Source organism: Spinacia oleracea, chromosome 6 (assembly GCF_020520425.1).
Source record: "Spinacia oleracea cultivar Varoflay chromosome 6, BTI_SOV_V1, whole genome shotgun sequence".
NCBI lineage: Eukaryota > Viridiplantae > Streptophyta > Magnoliopsida > Caryophyllales > Amaranthaceae > Spinacia > Spinacia oleracea.
In genome coordinates this window covers 133,722,550-133,736,590 of record NC_079492.1, presented here as the reverse complement: position 1 = coordinate 133,736,590, position 14,041 = coordinate 133,722,550, and the positions used below count along the sequence as shown (strand labels likewise).

General features: G+C 38.9%; 2 protein-coding genes and 1 long non-coding RNA gene across 3 annotated transcripts; 1 reads left to right on the top strand and 2 right to left on the bottom strand.

Moving 5' to 3' along the window:
• The first annotated feature begins 6,078 nt into the window (after positions 1 to 6,078).
• On the top strand, positions 6,079 to 11,296 carry LOC110785342 (protein ADP-ribosyltransferase PARP3). The gene is made up of 17 exons (XM_021989780.2): positions 6,079 to 6,220; positions 7,102 to 7,388; positions 7,508 to 7,703; positions 7,780 to 7,896; positions 7,984 to 8,041; positions 8,129 to 8,198; positions 8,290 to 8,464; positions 8,577 to 8,710; positions 8,812 to 9,049; positions 9,136 to 9,263; positions 9,345 to 9,421; positions 9,520 to 9,680; positions 9,766 to 9,975; positions 10,069 to 10,171; positions 10,267 to 10,349; positions 10,427 to 10,759; positions 10,859 to 11,296. Exons 1-17 carry the CDS (start codon positions 6,215 to 6,217, stop codon positions 10,925 to 10,927), a joined length of 2,445 nt encoding a protein of 814 aa, XP_021845472.2. The 5' UTR covers positions 6,079 to 6,214; the 3' UTR covers positions 10,928 to 11,296.
• On the bottom strand, positions 9,428 to 13,952 carry LOC130462516 (uncharacterized). The gene is made up of 2 exons (XR_008922923.1): positions 13,556 to 13,952; positions 9,428 to 10,358 (listed from the first exon to the last, which is right to left on the bottom strand). It is a non-coding gene; the product is annotated as an uncharacterized lncRNA (long non-coding RNA).
• On the bottom strand, positions 11,757 to 13,666 carry LOC110785343 (beta-1,6-galactosyltransferase GALT29A). Its single transcript, XM_021989781.2, has one exon. The coding sequence runs from the start codon at positions 13,378 to 13,380 to the stop codon at positions 12,049 to 12,051; it is 1,332 nt and encodes a 443-aa protein (XP_021845473.1). The 5' UTR covers positions 13,381 to 13,666; the 3' UTR covers positions 11,757 to 12,048.
• Positions 13,953 to 14,041: the final 89 nt, after the last annotated feature.

Genomic DNA, 14,041 nt, shown 5'->3' with positions numbered 1-14,041 from the left:
GCTGAGGGAATAAATGTTGCAACAGCCAGAAAACGGTCAAAAACATTGATCATAGTAACGGACGTAATTAATGGCATTTAATCCAACGGTTACGTAATCAATACAGATTCCCGTAACAGTGACTTGCGCAAACCGGTCCAGTTACCAAAAAGAACAGGGTTGACCCACAAAACCCACCCCACGCCCGCGAACCGCATTCCCAAGGCCCAAGGCCCGAGGCCAACGGCCCGCGGCCCGCGCCCGGCCCGACGCGCGCGCGCGTGTGTGTGATGTGTCCACCCATACCATTCTCACACTTTCTTAAACAAGAGTTACACTCATTCCCCAATTAATAAACAAGAGGAATATGAAGAGTTTTTCCAATGTGGGACTCTTAAATTTTCACTCACCCTTTTTTCCTTTGTGTTTCCCAATGAGAATTTCCAACAATCCCCCACAGGTTCGAATATGCGGAAAAGAAAGAAAAGAAAGGAGAAGGATATTGGTTTTGGGCAAAACAAAACAATTGAATAGGTGTCAATGTCTTTCGACTTGAATTAACACTTAGTGACATTTAAGCTATGATCTCTTTCCTACCAAGTGACTTTCGTATTGAACTTGATAGGGAGATAGAAACCCGTCACTTAAAGCACGCAACTGAATATGTATGACATTCTGACTCCGCGAATAAAGTGACGCCTTATACTGGCCATACGTCCGACCTGGATATGCTCATAGGTGCTCTAGAGAATAGCCCACATCGCAATTCTCATAGGAAGCGGCCACACTTCCACACCTACGTAGGTGAATCCCATCAAGTGTGAGCTACATTCACACCACCAAACATATGGTATGGGTTCATTAAGAGCCGTATGCTCAACCTCTTTCCTATTGTAGCAAGCACATTATAACATCTAGGGGATGGACAAAAAATAAAATTTTGTGCTTCCGAATTATAACAATAATGTCGTCCTTTGAACTCTGTGAGTAGGAGTTCATTATTTTACAATTCATTCAACGGGCTTCAGGCCCATCCCTTCCGATGTTTCCAAAACTAGTTTTCTACATAGGCCTTTCGTTAACGGATCCGCAATGTTCATTTCAGACTTTACATAGTCTAGTGATATCACCCCACTTGACAACAATTCTTTGATGGCCTTGTGCCTCAAACGAATGTGCCTTTTCTTCCCATTGTAGGCATGGTTGTTTGCCACAGCAATAGCCGCTTGCGAATCACAATGAAGTGCAACTGAAGGAGCTGGCTTCCCCCACAGCGGAATATCTGCAAGCACATTTCTCAACCATTCTGCCTCATGACCTGCCAATTCAAGAGCAATAAACTCAGATTCCATGGTAGACATAGCAGTACAAGATTGTTTACAAGATTTCCAAGACACAGCTCCACCCCCTAGGGTGAAAACATAACCACTGGTAGAGTTAATTTCATCATTGCCAGAAACCCAGTTAGCATCACAATAGCCTTCCAAAACTCCTGGAAACTTGGAGTAGTGCAAACTCCAATCCATGGTACCCTTAAGGTACCTGAGAAATCTCTTCAAAGCATCCCAATGTTCATGACTTGGGTTATGAGTATACCTGCTTAATCTACTCACAGAATAAGCAATGTCAGGTCTAGTGTAGTTCATCAGAAACATAACACTACCAATAATCTTAGCATATTCAGATTGGCTAACAGGATCACCATTATTTTTCCTTAAGTGGATGCTTGGATCATAGGGAGTCCTAACTGGATCGACGTCAAAAGAGTTAAATTTTTTAAGTAACTTTTCAACATAGTGAGCTTGGCTAAGACAAATGCCATTTGGAGTTCTCTTGATTTTCACTCCTAAAATCACATCTGCCTCACCCATATCTTTCATTTCAAGCTTAGAACTTAGAAAACTTTTTGTCTCATTTACTCGATCCAAATTAGTCCCAAAAATTAACATATCATCCACATAAAGACAAATAATCACACAACCATCAGAATCATGCTTAGAGTAAACACAAGAATCACCTTCATTTACATGGAACCCATTACCTGTCATAGTCTTGTCAAATTTGTCATGCCATTGCTTTGGAGCTTGCTTAAGCCCATACAAGGACTTGACTAATTTACAAACCTTATTCTCTTGACCAGGAACAACAAACCCTTCCGGTTGAACCATGTAAATTTCCTCATCCAAATCACCATTTAAAAATGCAGTTTTAACATCCATTTGATGCACAACAAGATCATGAATGCAAGCAAGAGCAATCAAAGTTCTAATAGTAGCAATTTTAGTGACAGGAGAATAAGTATCAAAATAATCAATACCATGCCTTTGGCTGAATCCCCTTACCACAATTCTAGCCTTATACTTGTCAATGGATCCAGTGGATTTCAATTTTTTCCTAAAGATCCATTTACAAGTAATGGGCTTGCAACCCCTAGGCAGATCAACCAACTCCCAAGTATTGTTACTTAGGATTGACTGAAGTTCACTATCTATTGCCTCTTTCCAAAACACTGCATCAACAGATTTCATAGCCTCTTCATAGGTCCTAGGATCATCTTCCAAAATAAAGACATAAACAAAGTCATCATCAATCAAGTAAGGTTCAGTTAAGAAAGCAGTAATAAAATCATCACCATAACTGGTTTCCTTTCTTGCCCTCTTGCTCCTCCTTGGCTCCAATTCAGAATTCACATCAGAGGTGGGAGGAGCAACAACAGGCATACTAGAAGAAGTGCTAGAAGAAGGCACATCATTGATACAAGATATTTTCAAAGGAAATACTGTTTCAAAAAACTCGGCATCTCTTGCCTCAATGATGTTACCACCTGCATAAGAATTGTTAGCACCTTTAACAAGAAAACGATATGCAGCACTTTGGTAAGCATAACCAATAAAAATACAATCAACCGTTTTAGGACCAATCTTGTCCCTTTTGAAGCTGGGTATAGCCACCTTTGCTAGACACCCCCACACTTTCAAATAACTTAGGTTAGGTGCACGACCCTTCCATATTTCGTATGGAGTCTTGTCTAGCTTCTTGTGAGGTATCCTGTTTAAAACATGACAAGAAGATAATATAGCTTCCCCCCACATGTTATCAGAAAACCCAGAACTAATAAGCATAGAATTCATCATGTTCTTCAATGTTCTGTTCTTCCTTTCAGCAATCCCGTTCTGCTCGGGTGTGTAGGGAGCCGTTGTCTCATGAATGATCCCATTCTGCTCACAAAATGCCTTAAGAGTGTTAGGGTCATATTCACCACCCCTATCACTCCTAAGTCTCTTGATCTTCCTATCAAGTTGGTTCTCCACTTCGGCCTTGTATTTGAGGAACATTTCCTCAGCCTCATCTTTTGACCTGAGAAGATAAACCATGGTGAATCTTGAGCAGTCATCAACAAAAGTAATATAATACCTTTTACCACCCCTGCTCTCATAATTTTTAAAATCCCCCAAGTCACTATGAACAAGCTCTAGTACTTTAGTTTGTCTATCTATTGATTTAAATGGCTTCTTTGCAAACTTGGCCTCAACACATACTTCACATTTTGCAAAATCAGTTTTAGAAAAACTGGGGATCAAGTTAAGTTGTTTAAGCCTTTTAATTGAAGCAATGTTAAGATGACCCAACCTTGCATGCCATAAATCAATAGACTCAGCAATATAAACAGAAGAAGTACTAGCATTCTTATTCATAATTTCAAGTTTGACATCAAGAGTAAATAAACCCCCATTACAGAAACCCTTTCCCACAAACTCCCCATTATGAGTAATAACAAGCCTATCAGAATCAAATGAAAGCTTCAATCCAGCCTTAATTAGCAAGCTACCAGAAATCAGGTTCCTACGCATTTCTGGAACATGCAACACATTGGTAAGAGTAATAAGTTTTCCAGAGGTAAGAGTGAGAACGATCTTCCCTTTGCCTTGAACAGTTGCAGAAGCTGAATTACCCATGAAGACATTTTCACCATCAGTTTTTTCGTAGGTAGTGAACATGTCTTTGTTGGTGCAGATATGTCTCGTTGCTCCAGTATCAACGATCCATTCAGCAACATTACCTGTCAAGTTAGCTTCTGAAACAACAGCAACAAAATGGTTAGGATTAGAAACTTCATTAGCTTCAGCAAGGTTGGCTTGGTTCTGATCCGACTTCTTCTTGGATCTGCAATCTACAGACATGTGACCAGTTTTCCCACATTCGAAACACTTGCCCTTGAACTTATACTTCATTGGTTTCCCTTGAGGCTTGAAAGGACTTCCCTTTCCCTTAAACTTTTCAGAATATGCATGAGGCTTAGGTTCTACAAGGTTAGCCTTAGCAGACCCGGAAAACACAGATTGACCCTTATCCTTAATACGATTTTCCTCCTCAATTTTCAGGTGACCTACAAGCTCCTCTAAGGTAAGGTCCTTTTTCTTATGCATTAACTGATTACGAAAATCTTTCCAAGAGGGTGGGAGTTTCTCAATTAAAACTATAGCAAGGGTAATATCACAAATACTCAAACCCTCGGCAGCCATAGCAATGCAAATATTTTCATAAGCATGAATCTGATCAATAATTGGTTTATCATCTTGGACTTGAAAAGCTAACCACTTACTGACACAATAACGCTTAGTACCAGCATCATCAGTTCCATATTTCTTTTCTAATGCATCCCAAAAATCCCTAGCATGATTAAACCCCATATAGATATCAAGCAAAGTATTCGACATATGATGCAGCAACATGCCCTTACATGTCCTATCATCTTTAGCAAATTTCAACTCAAAAGCATGCAATTCAGTTTCATCATCAGGTTCGACAACATCATCAAGCACATAAGCAATCTCAATTTGTTCTAAATAGAATCGCATCCTAACAGCCCAACGTTTATAATTCTTGCCATCAAGAGGTTCTAACTTAGACATATCAGGAATCATGAATTTGGAAGTCAAAGCCATAATAATCGTCTTTTAGATTGTTGCGATTAAAGCGAAAATTAGAACAAACTTATCTGATTCGATGAACTGAACGAAGAACAATTGTTGCGTCGTGGACACCCACTGTCCTAAAAGACGATTTCGCGCTACCTCCCGGTGCAGTAGAACAGAATGCGGTCGCCCTCCAGGATTAGCGCAACTCCGACGTTGTGTGCACTCACAAAGCCGGATTGTGAGAGTAAGAATGTGTTTTTGTATTTTGTGTGTATGATTTTCTGTGAGAAGGGAACTGAAACTCTGATTTAAATAATTAGAAGGAAAGCATTGCAACAGACAAAAACGGCTGAGGGAATAAATGTTGCAACAGCCAGAAAACGGTCAAAAACATTGATCATAGTAACGGACGTAATTAATGGCATTTAATCCAACGGTTACGTAATCAATACAGATTCCCGTAACAGTGACTTGCGCAAACCGGTCCAGTTACCAAAAAGAACAGGGTTGACCCACAAAACCCACCCCACGCCCGCGAACCGCATTCCCGAGGCCCGAGCCCGGCCCGGCGCGCGCGCGTGTGTGTGATGTGTCCACCCATACCATTCTCACACTTTCTTAAACAAGAGTTACACTCATTCCCCAATTAATAAACAAGAGGAATATGAAGAGTTTTTCCAATGTGGGACTCTTGAATTTTCACTCACCCTTTTTTCCTTTGTGTTTCCCAATGAGAATTTCCAACAGGTTATAAACTTTAACTTGCTTCCTATGGTCAGTATGAAACAATAAACTTTCTACTAGCTAATACATACAGACATACAGTACAATACATGCATGCAGAAACTAAAACGCATTTTTAGCTATTCAACATAATAACAATTATCAAATACGAAATATATGTTCTATTAAAAGGTAATGCTTTTTGTTTAAAAAAAAAAAACAAAAGTAGATGCATGTAGATAAATTGAGCAGAAGAGAGGTAAGCTCTGAGAAAACAGATGTCCTGAAAGAAAGAGACTAAAATTGACCATGGGTGACAGCTGGCGAACCCACGGCTAATTTGAAACACATGTAAGATTAAGGTTAAGACAGAATAGCAATGATGTTGGAGTTACGTGTCTGTTATTCAGATGCTTTATACTCAAAGTCTTTACAAATACTTACAACTTCCCTTCTTGTTTCTTCTTGATGCATGCTCGATCATATTGGAGACCATATTACATACTTTTAAACACTGTTTTTCTGCTAAAACTTCATTCAGCCTTTCTTTGTTTCTTCTGCATACAAATTTTCTCCACCAATTTCGGACCAAGATGAAGGTACTTTTTTGTGTGTCTTTTAACTTTTTTTGTTGTCATTTTTGTGAATGATTGTAATTTCTCAATTAATGAACTTATTATGCATGCATAAGTTAATTGATAACTACTTGTAGCAGAGCCATCTATATATGATACACCCATACACATACGCGGTCGCACGGTACAACCGAGTCTATTTTTGGCTCATTTTAGTACTACCCAAATGAGATGAAAAAGGCAATTTTTTTGACGGAATTAAACAATATATATTATTAATAATCAGTGGTACAATAACCAATTGAGGTTGGCATGAGTGGTTAAGGGCCTCTTGCTCCTTAACCAAGGTCTCGGGTTCGAGCCTTGGGAATGGAAAAAATCTCAACTGGGAGGGATCCTACCCATCGAGGTACCCATGCAAACTCCCACGGGAGATTACCTCGCCGAAGGCGGTGGGAACTCCTCGTAGTAGAACCAAAAAAAAAAAAATCAGTGGTACAATCTCTACGAAGATAAAATAAATACTTCGTATCTTATTTACTAATTTAGAGAAAAAAAAAAACATAACTGGTGTTATAGTCAAATAAGGAAGATGGCGTGGAACATAACCGTTTGAGGGTTTAATATGACTTCACCGTAGAAATTGCCGTGGTATCACGAATTCACGATAGGAGCATTAAAATCAATTTAATTCAGCTCCTGTTTAATATTCCTATTCGTCCAACATTTAGACAAAATAAATAATTGGTTATTGTAAATTGGAGCAATTTTATTTTATAATTTTGATGTGAAAGGGTTAAATTACAAAGGAGTAATTATGAAATATGATTACGCTAATTGAGGAAAAAGGTGGGTTGATTTGATAAGAAAAAACAAAAAATAAGAAAATGTAATTGGAAATGTAGGTTGAGACTCAGACGAGATCTCAAGGGCATGATCATGGGGAAGAAAAGATGAAGACAAGGAAACAGAAATCGCACGAGCAAACCGATCAACAGACACCGGTAAAGAAGACGAAACAAGAGAATGAAAATGAGGACAGGAAGACGAATGGGAAAGCAGCAAGTTCTAAGGAGTATGAGGAGTTCTGTAAAGCTATAAGGGAGAATCTATCTCCTGATCAAATGAAGGCTATTCTTCAGTTTAATGGCCAGGACCCTACTGGACTTGATGACTCCGTCATTTCTAGATGGTATGCATCTTTTTATTTGTATGTATAGGGTTTGTCAGTATACAGATAGCCAGATTCATTGGCCTGTAACCAAATAATTGTATCTAACTTGGTAATTTTATTGCTGAATTTGTGAGTAGCCAAGACCTGTTATATTATGGAGCATTGTTGGAATGTAAAGTGTGTGGAGGCAATTTGGAGTTCATTGGAAATAGTTATTCTTGTACTGGTGAGTTGAGTGAATGGGCTACTTGCACCTACAACACCAAAAATCCTCCTAGGAAGCAGGATCCTATCAAGCTTCCTGATTCAGTCCTCGATTCTCCAGTTTCAGATGTAAGATTCCTAGTTATACTCATTACATCAATCTATAAATGTCTATTCTTATATTTTGGTTTTATGTGGGTTATAGTTGTTGAAAAAATACCAAGATCCGAGTCAGCGTCATCAAAAGGAGATACCTCATCATGCTGACAAGCCTTTCACAGGCATGGTCATATGTTTGTCTGGCCGCCTTTCTCGAACTCATGTATGTCATGAATTCGAGTTTTTTTCACAAAGTTGTTTCATAGATGATAGTTATTCATTAGTTTGATATAAATTTTGGATGTTACAGCAATACTGGAAACAAGAGATTGAAAAGCATGGAGGCAAAGTAGCCAACACAGCTATTGGTAAATTTTGGTAAATTAGGTTTTATGTAATCATTGTAGCAATGTCTTCAATATTGGTACTGATATATACTGTAAATCGTATTGCAGGTGTGACTTGTTTAGTCGTTTCTCCCATGGAAAGAGAACGTGGTGGCTCATCAAAAGTGTCTGAAGCAGTGTTAGTATTAAACTAAAACAACTACAAGTATTACTGTATTAGAGACTGATGTACGTTTAACTGATGAACTTATCTTAATTCTGTTGAGCAGAGAAAGAGGCATACCAGTGGTGCGGGAGGCATGGTTAGCAGAGAGCATCGAGAAGCAAGAGCTACTTCCTTTAGAGGCTTACGACTGTATATCTGATCGATCTTCTTACGGCAAAGGAATCGCATGGGACAAACAGGATGCGAGTGAGGAAGCGCTTGAATCCCTCAATGCCGAGGTAACATCTTTGTTTTTGTGGTCTTTTGATTCTCGGCTGTTAATATACTGTTGTAATTCTGTTGTTGATCAGTGTCTAAAACACTAAAAGTTGCTTCTGATGTATTTTCCAGCTTAAAATGTATGGAAAGAGAGGTGTCTACAAGGACACCATGCTTCAGCAACAAGGAGGGAAAATCTTGGAGAAAGATGGGTTGCTTTACAACTGCGGTTTCTCTCTTTGTGACCAAGGCCGCAGCATAAACGAGTAATTAGTCCTTCCAAACTACGTTGTTTTCTTGTCTCTGATTTTTCCTTCATTAGCCTTATTAAAAAAAATTAACTTCTTTCCTTCCCTCGTTTGTGAAGGATTGCTATTACTCAACTGATCACTGTGCCTAATATGAAGCTGCAACTCTATTACAAGAAGGGTAAAGTAGGGGATGATCCCAAGGCAGAGGAGAGGATGGAAGAATGGGATAGTATGGATGATGCAATAAAGGAATTTGCACGGCTTTTCGAGGAATTAACAGGAAATGAGTTTTTGCCATGGGAAACAGAAAAGAAGTTTCAGAAGAAACCTCAAAAGTTCCATGTGATAGACATGGTACAAGTTGCATAACAGAACTTCAATTCATTATGGATTTTTGAGGTTAAAGAGGATATTAGATTTATTGTTCTCTGCTGTTGCAGGATGATGGAGTTGAGGTGAGGTACGGTGGGTTGGGTGTTCGGCAACTTGGAGCAGCCGCTGCTCATTGTAAACTGGATCCTGTTGCTGCAAATTTCATGAAGGTTTTATGCAGCCAAGAGATTTATAGGTACTTGGTTTTGTATATTCATATCCATACAATAATATAAATTTTCTTGTTCAAGTTCTGAGCTATGTATTTTGGAAACAGATATGCTTTAATGGAGATGGGTTTGGACTTGCCTGATATGCCAGTTGGAATGGTCACTGATTTGCATGTGAAAAGATGTAATCTACATCATCTAGCATTTTTTAACATATATTTGGAACATTTAGATATATGCCGTCTTCTTGTACATTTATATCAAGCGTAACTTCTATGTCAGGCGAGGACGCTCTTCTGCAATTTATAGAGGATATGAAGTCGCAGGAGCAAAAAGGGCCAAAGGCTGAAGCGTTGTGGTCTGAATTTAGCTCCAAATGGTTTACTCTCATGCATTCTACTCGTCCTTTCATCTTCAAGGACTTCCAGGAACTTGCAGATCATGTAAAACTTCGTGCTACGTACACCACTAAACATGTCCTCCCAAGTTATTTCTTGTTCTGTTTGCTAATGTGGGAAATTTGTGCAGGCTGCATCTCCTCTCGAGGCTATCAGGGACATAAATGTGGCTTCACGTTTGATAGGTGACATGAGTGGCTCGACATTGGATGACCCGTTGTCAGACCGTTACAAGAAGCTCGGGTGCAAAATAACCCCATTGGACAAAGAATCTGATGATTACAAGATGATCCTCAACTACTTAGAGAAAACCTATGAACCAATTAAAGTTGGTGAAGTTGTAAGAAGACGAACCTTATCTAGTTTTAGCACTGTTAGATAATAAAATTATGTTACGGCTTATGATCACTGATGTAATCAAAATTTGTTACAGGGTTATGACATATCAGTTGACAATATCCTTGCTGTTGATTTGAGCGCTGGACCATCTTATGAGGAGATAAAGAAGTTGCCAAACAAAGTTCTGCTATGGTGTGGTATGGACGTTCTGCTCCTTTCTGCCTATTTTATGCATCAAATTTTTCAACCATTGCCGTGTTTTGTGGTCATTATTGTTTAATTTTGTGTGTAGGAACTCGAAGTTCGAATCTGCTAAGACATCTGCAGAAGGGTTTTCTCCCTTCAATCTGTTCTCTTCCTGCTCCAGGCTACATGGTACTAACACTAAGAAGAGAAAACATATTAGCACATCATTTATAGTAATACTTACGTTTGTGTTTTATCTACAACAGTTTGGGAGGGCGATTGTATGTTCGGACGCTTCAGCTGAAGCTGCAAGATATGGATTCACGGCAGTGGACAGGCCAGAAGGCTTCCTGGTACTGGCAGTTGCGTCTCTTGGGAACGAAATAATCGAAGCTAAGAGCCCACCAGAGGACACTAAGTCCTTAGAGGAGAGGAAGGTAGGAGTGAAAGGGGTAGGGAGGAAGAAAACTGACGAGTCGGAGCATATTGTTTGGAAGGATGATATCAAGGTGCCCTGTGGGAAACTAGTTCCAACATCCCCTGAACCAAAGGAAAGTATCCTTGATTTTAACGAGTATGCTGTTTATGATCCAAATCAGGTAACAACACAAGGCTTTAGTCAACCTGAATTCTCAGTCTGTCTGTTTGGTTAATCTGTTCTGGTTCTGACTATTTGGTTGGTTATGATGTTGATCCAGGTTAAGATAAGCTTCTTGGTAGCAGTCAAGTACATAGAGAAAGATGCAGTTATGGAAGCAGCTGAGTGACACGGTGACAGGTTTACATAAGCTTCTTGGTAGCAGTCTAAGTAGATAGAGAAAGATGCGGTTATGGAAGCAGCCGAGTGACAAGGTGACAGGTTTACGAAGTTGGTGGCTGTTTAAGTATGTGTAGGGTTTCCTTTTGTTGTCGGAGTTAGGGGAGGGTAAGCACACAAATACATCCTCCCTTGGCCGTGGTTCCCTCAGATCTCCATATGTATCTTGATGGGTGGATTAGTGTAGCATTTTGCTGTGTAAATAGTTACATGCCCAAGGAATTGCATTTTGTGTTGCAAGGGAAGTAGAATGACGATGAACAAGTATAGTTTTGTAAGTTCCTTGTGTTAAAATGTATAATTTGCGCCATTTTGGTTATCTTTTGCTTGATTACAGGTTGATCTTTGACTTTGTATCTATACCAAGTACTTGGTATCCTTTCCATATTTTTAAGGATTGAATGTTCTCACTTTGGGAAAAAAAGGAAGTTGAGTTTAGTTAGTTGAAAGCTACTACCTTTGCTTAGACAACTGAAAATGACGTGTAAAATAACAGAAACCTGTAAATTGCACATAATAATTATGAATAGAGCTGTAAGCTGGTCCCTTCATCTTGAACCTGACCACTTTGATGACAGAGATTTTTTTGGTCAATTTGTGTGTGAAATCAAAACAATAATGTGAAGAACTTTCTACAAAACGGGCACAATACATGTGGGAACTGTATCCATGATTTTTTACTCTTGTGCGAGAATCGTACTTCATATGGTCCATATATAATTCACGGTGATAGGAAGAGTAAAGTATGGCACTATAGCCTAGTAAAAGTAACAGAATGGTGAATCGGAAAAACAAAAAGAGCACATTTGAGATACCGAAGAAGGGTTTAATAAATCATGAGCTAAATACAGTTGGACACTCTCATGGAAGCGTGGAGAGATTATAAATTACATCAAAGTATTACCCCAACAAAATTCTCTTGGGGTTTTCAGTATCAAGCCAAGTTTGTCTTAACATCAAACTGTTTTCTGTTTCTGTTTCTGTTTCTAAATGATTTGGGTACGAGGAAAAAAGTTACAATCAATTAAATCCACAAAATAGAGATAGAAGCTTTCAAAAGACATGTGAATGTCATCGATGGATTACCACAGGAGGGAAGTGGAAGTTGTTGGAGATGAATGGTACTACGCGAGGCCTCTTGACTAAATCGTTATAAAAATCATACTCAGCCAGGTAATCGTGCAAGGTGAGCTCCGCCTTTTGATTTGTATGGTAATGATGCTTTGCATCAGTTGATTTCCCGAACCCAAAAAGGCTAACTCTATCACATACTCCCAATGCCAGCATCACAGCTTGCATACCTGAAGAGTAATGGAACATAGACCCACCATGAGCAGAGTTCCATTGCTCTAGAGTCTTGTTTCGACTATCTGCAAACCGTTTTAATGAGTAATACTTAACAATCCTAGCACATAACATATCAAACCTAGGATCCGTCACAATCAAGGGTGGTTTATGAGACGAGTTGCACACTACATAGTCTAGGAATTGGGCGGGTTGGCACATGTACATAACAATGGGTGTATTAGTCCCATATGGGTGGCAATAACAATCATCCCTTCTTGCACAAAGATGTAAAATGTTACTATTTACGAACGATAAACTTGTTTTCGAACCCACATTCTTTTGATAGGTTTCAATCCTAGCATTGTTCAACCGAATCACACCTTCATGGCTATCAATCAAATTCCCATACTCTTTACCTAATAAAATTCCACTATTTCCCACCACAGCACAAGATGAATACTTCCTCTTCTTTTTAGCATCTACAAACAATCCATTATGCTTATCAATAGGGACTTTCACAAGCTCAACCAACTCCTCCATTACACCAGGTTGAAACCTATTCTTCCTAAACCAATCACCCAAACACCTCCTAAACTTTGACCAAACCTTTGAAAACTCCGGTGACCGAGGACTCACCGGCATCCCCCTTGATGTTCTAGCTCGTATACCACCACTACTAAAGAACCTCCGCCACGTGGCAAAAGTCCGAAGACGAGCAACACTTCCATAACCACCCTCCATCAATTGCTCAACCTCCTTTTTCAATTGAGCCTCACCCACATCAACTTCAGCTAATCTAATCAATGTGGAGTTAAAAACAGGCAAATCCAAGGGTGGGAGTGGGACAACTTTACCAATTGAATAATCACCCTCACTATAAATAGATCCAAACCCATTTCTAATCGCAACCCGGCAACCAAAAGTTGCAGCAACAACAATCACCAACAGCAAACTAAACACTGGTCTCACCGACCTTTTCATTGGTGGAGACGAAAAGGCGGTAGACCGGATTATATTATGTGCTAGAGTTTTTGGTGAATCATAATCAGAATAGATCTCCCATATACTGGGTTTTGATTTTGAAACATATCCTTCATCTTCTACACTTTCTAACATTCAACTAATCCTCAAACTAACCAGGGTTAACTAGAGATTAAGCTAATTGGGAAGGAGATTAAGCTGAAAGATTGAAGCTTTAAATCACTATAAACTCAACCATAAATTCATGCTACTAAAAAGATTGAAACTTTAACCATAAATACAAAGATAGAAAGAAGTTTGCTATACATACAGATTTCCAGCAAAATTGTTGACAATGGAGGCTGCTAGGAGGAGAGAGAAAGGTTGAAGATGGGTTCTTTGAGGAATATTAGTGTGGGGTTTGTATTTTTAAAGCAAGAATATGTTTTGAGGAGATTTATGAATATATAAATACTCTTAATTGTGCACAGTAGTTCATATGCAGTAGGATTAATGACGACAGATTCCAGAACTAAAAAAAAATATTAAAAAAAAAAAAAAACAGAATAAGAAGTCTGGCTTAAGATAAAGAGGATAAAAGAACAAAGTGAAAAATACCCAGATAAAAAGAAGAGTTCTGCAGGTTTTTTTACTTTGTCAATGACAGAAGATACGGGGTAAAATAATCTCAAATAAATTACACTTTATGTGGCGCATCACATTATCCATTGATGTGATTTTTTTTATACTAAACGTCTAATTTGATTGGCCCAACAGTACTAATACGAGTAATTTCTTGTGTGAACGCATCACATCA

What these genes read in the sequence shown, in the direction of transcription:
- LOC110785343 (XM_021989781.2), bottom strand. Translation starts at nt 13,380, where the DNA reads ATGTTAGAAAGTGTAGAAGATGAAGGATATGTTTCAAAATCAAAACCC.
- LOC110785342 (XM_021989780.2), top strand. An exon ending in AGTAGCCAACACAGCTATTG is followed by an intron (nt 8,042 to 8,128) that starts GTAAATTTTGGT and finishes ATCGTATTGCAG; the next exon opens with GTGTGACTTGTTTAGTCGTT. An exon ending in AGTTCCATGTGATAGACATG is followed by an intron (nt 9,050 to 9,135) that starts GTACAAGTTGCA and finishes CTGCTGTTGCAG; the next exon opens with GATGATGGAGTTGAGGTGAG.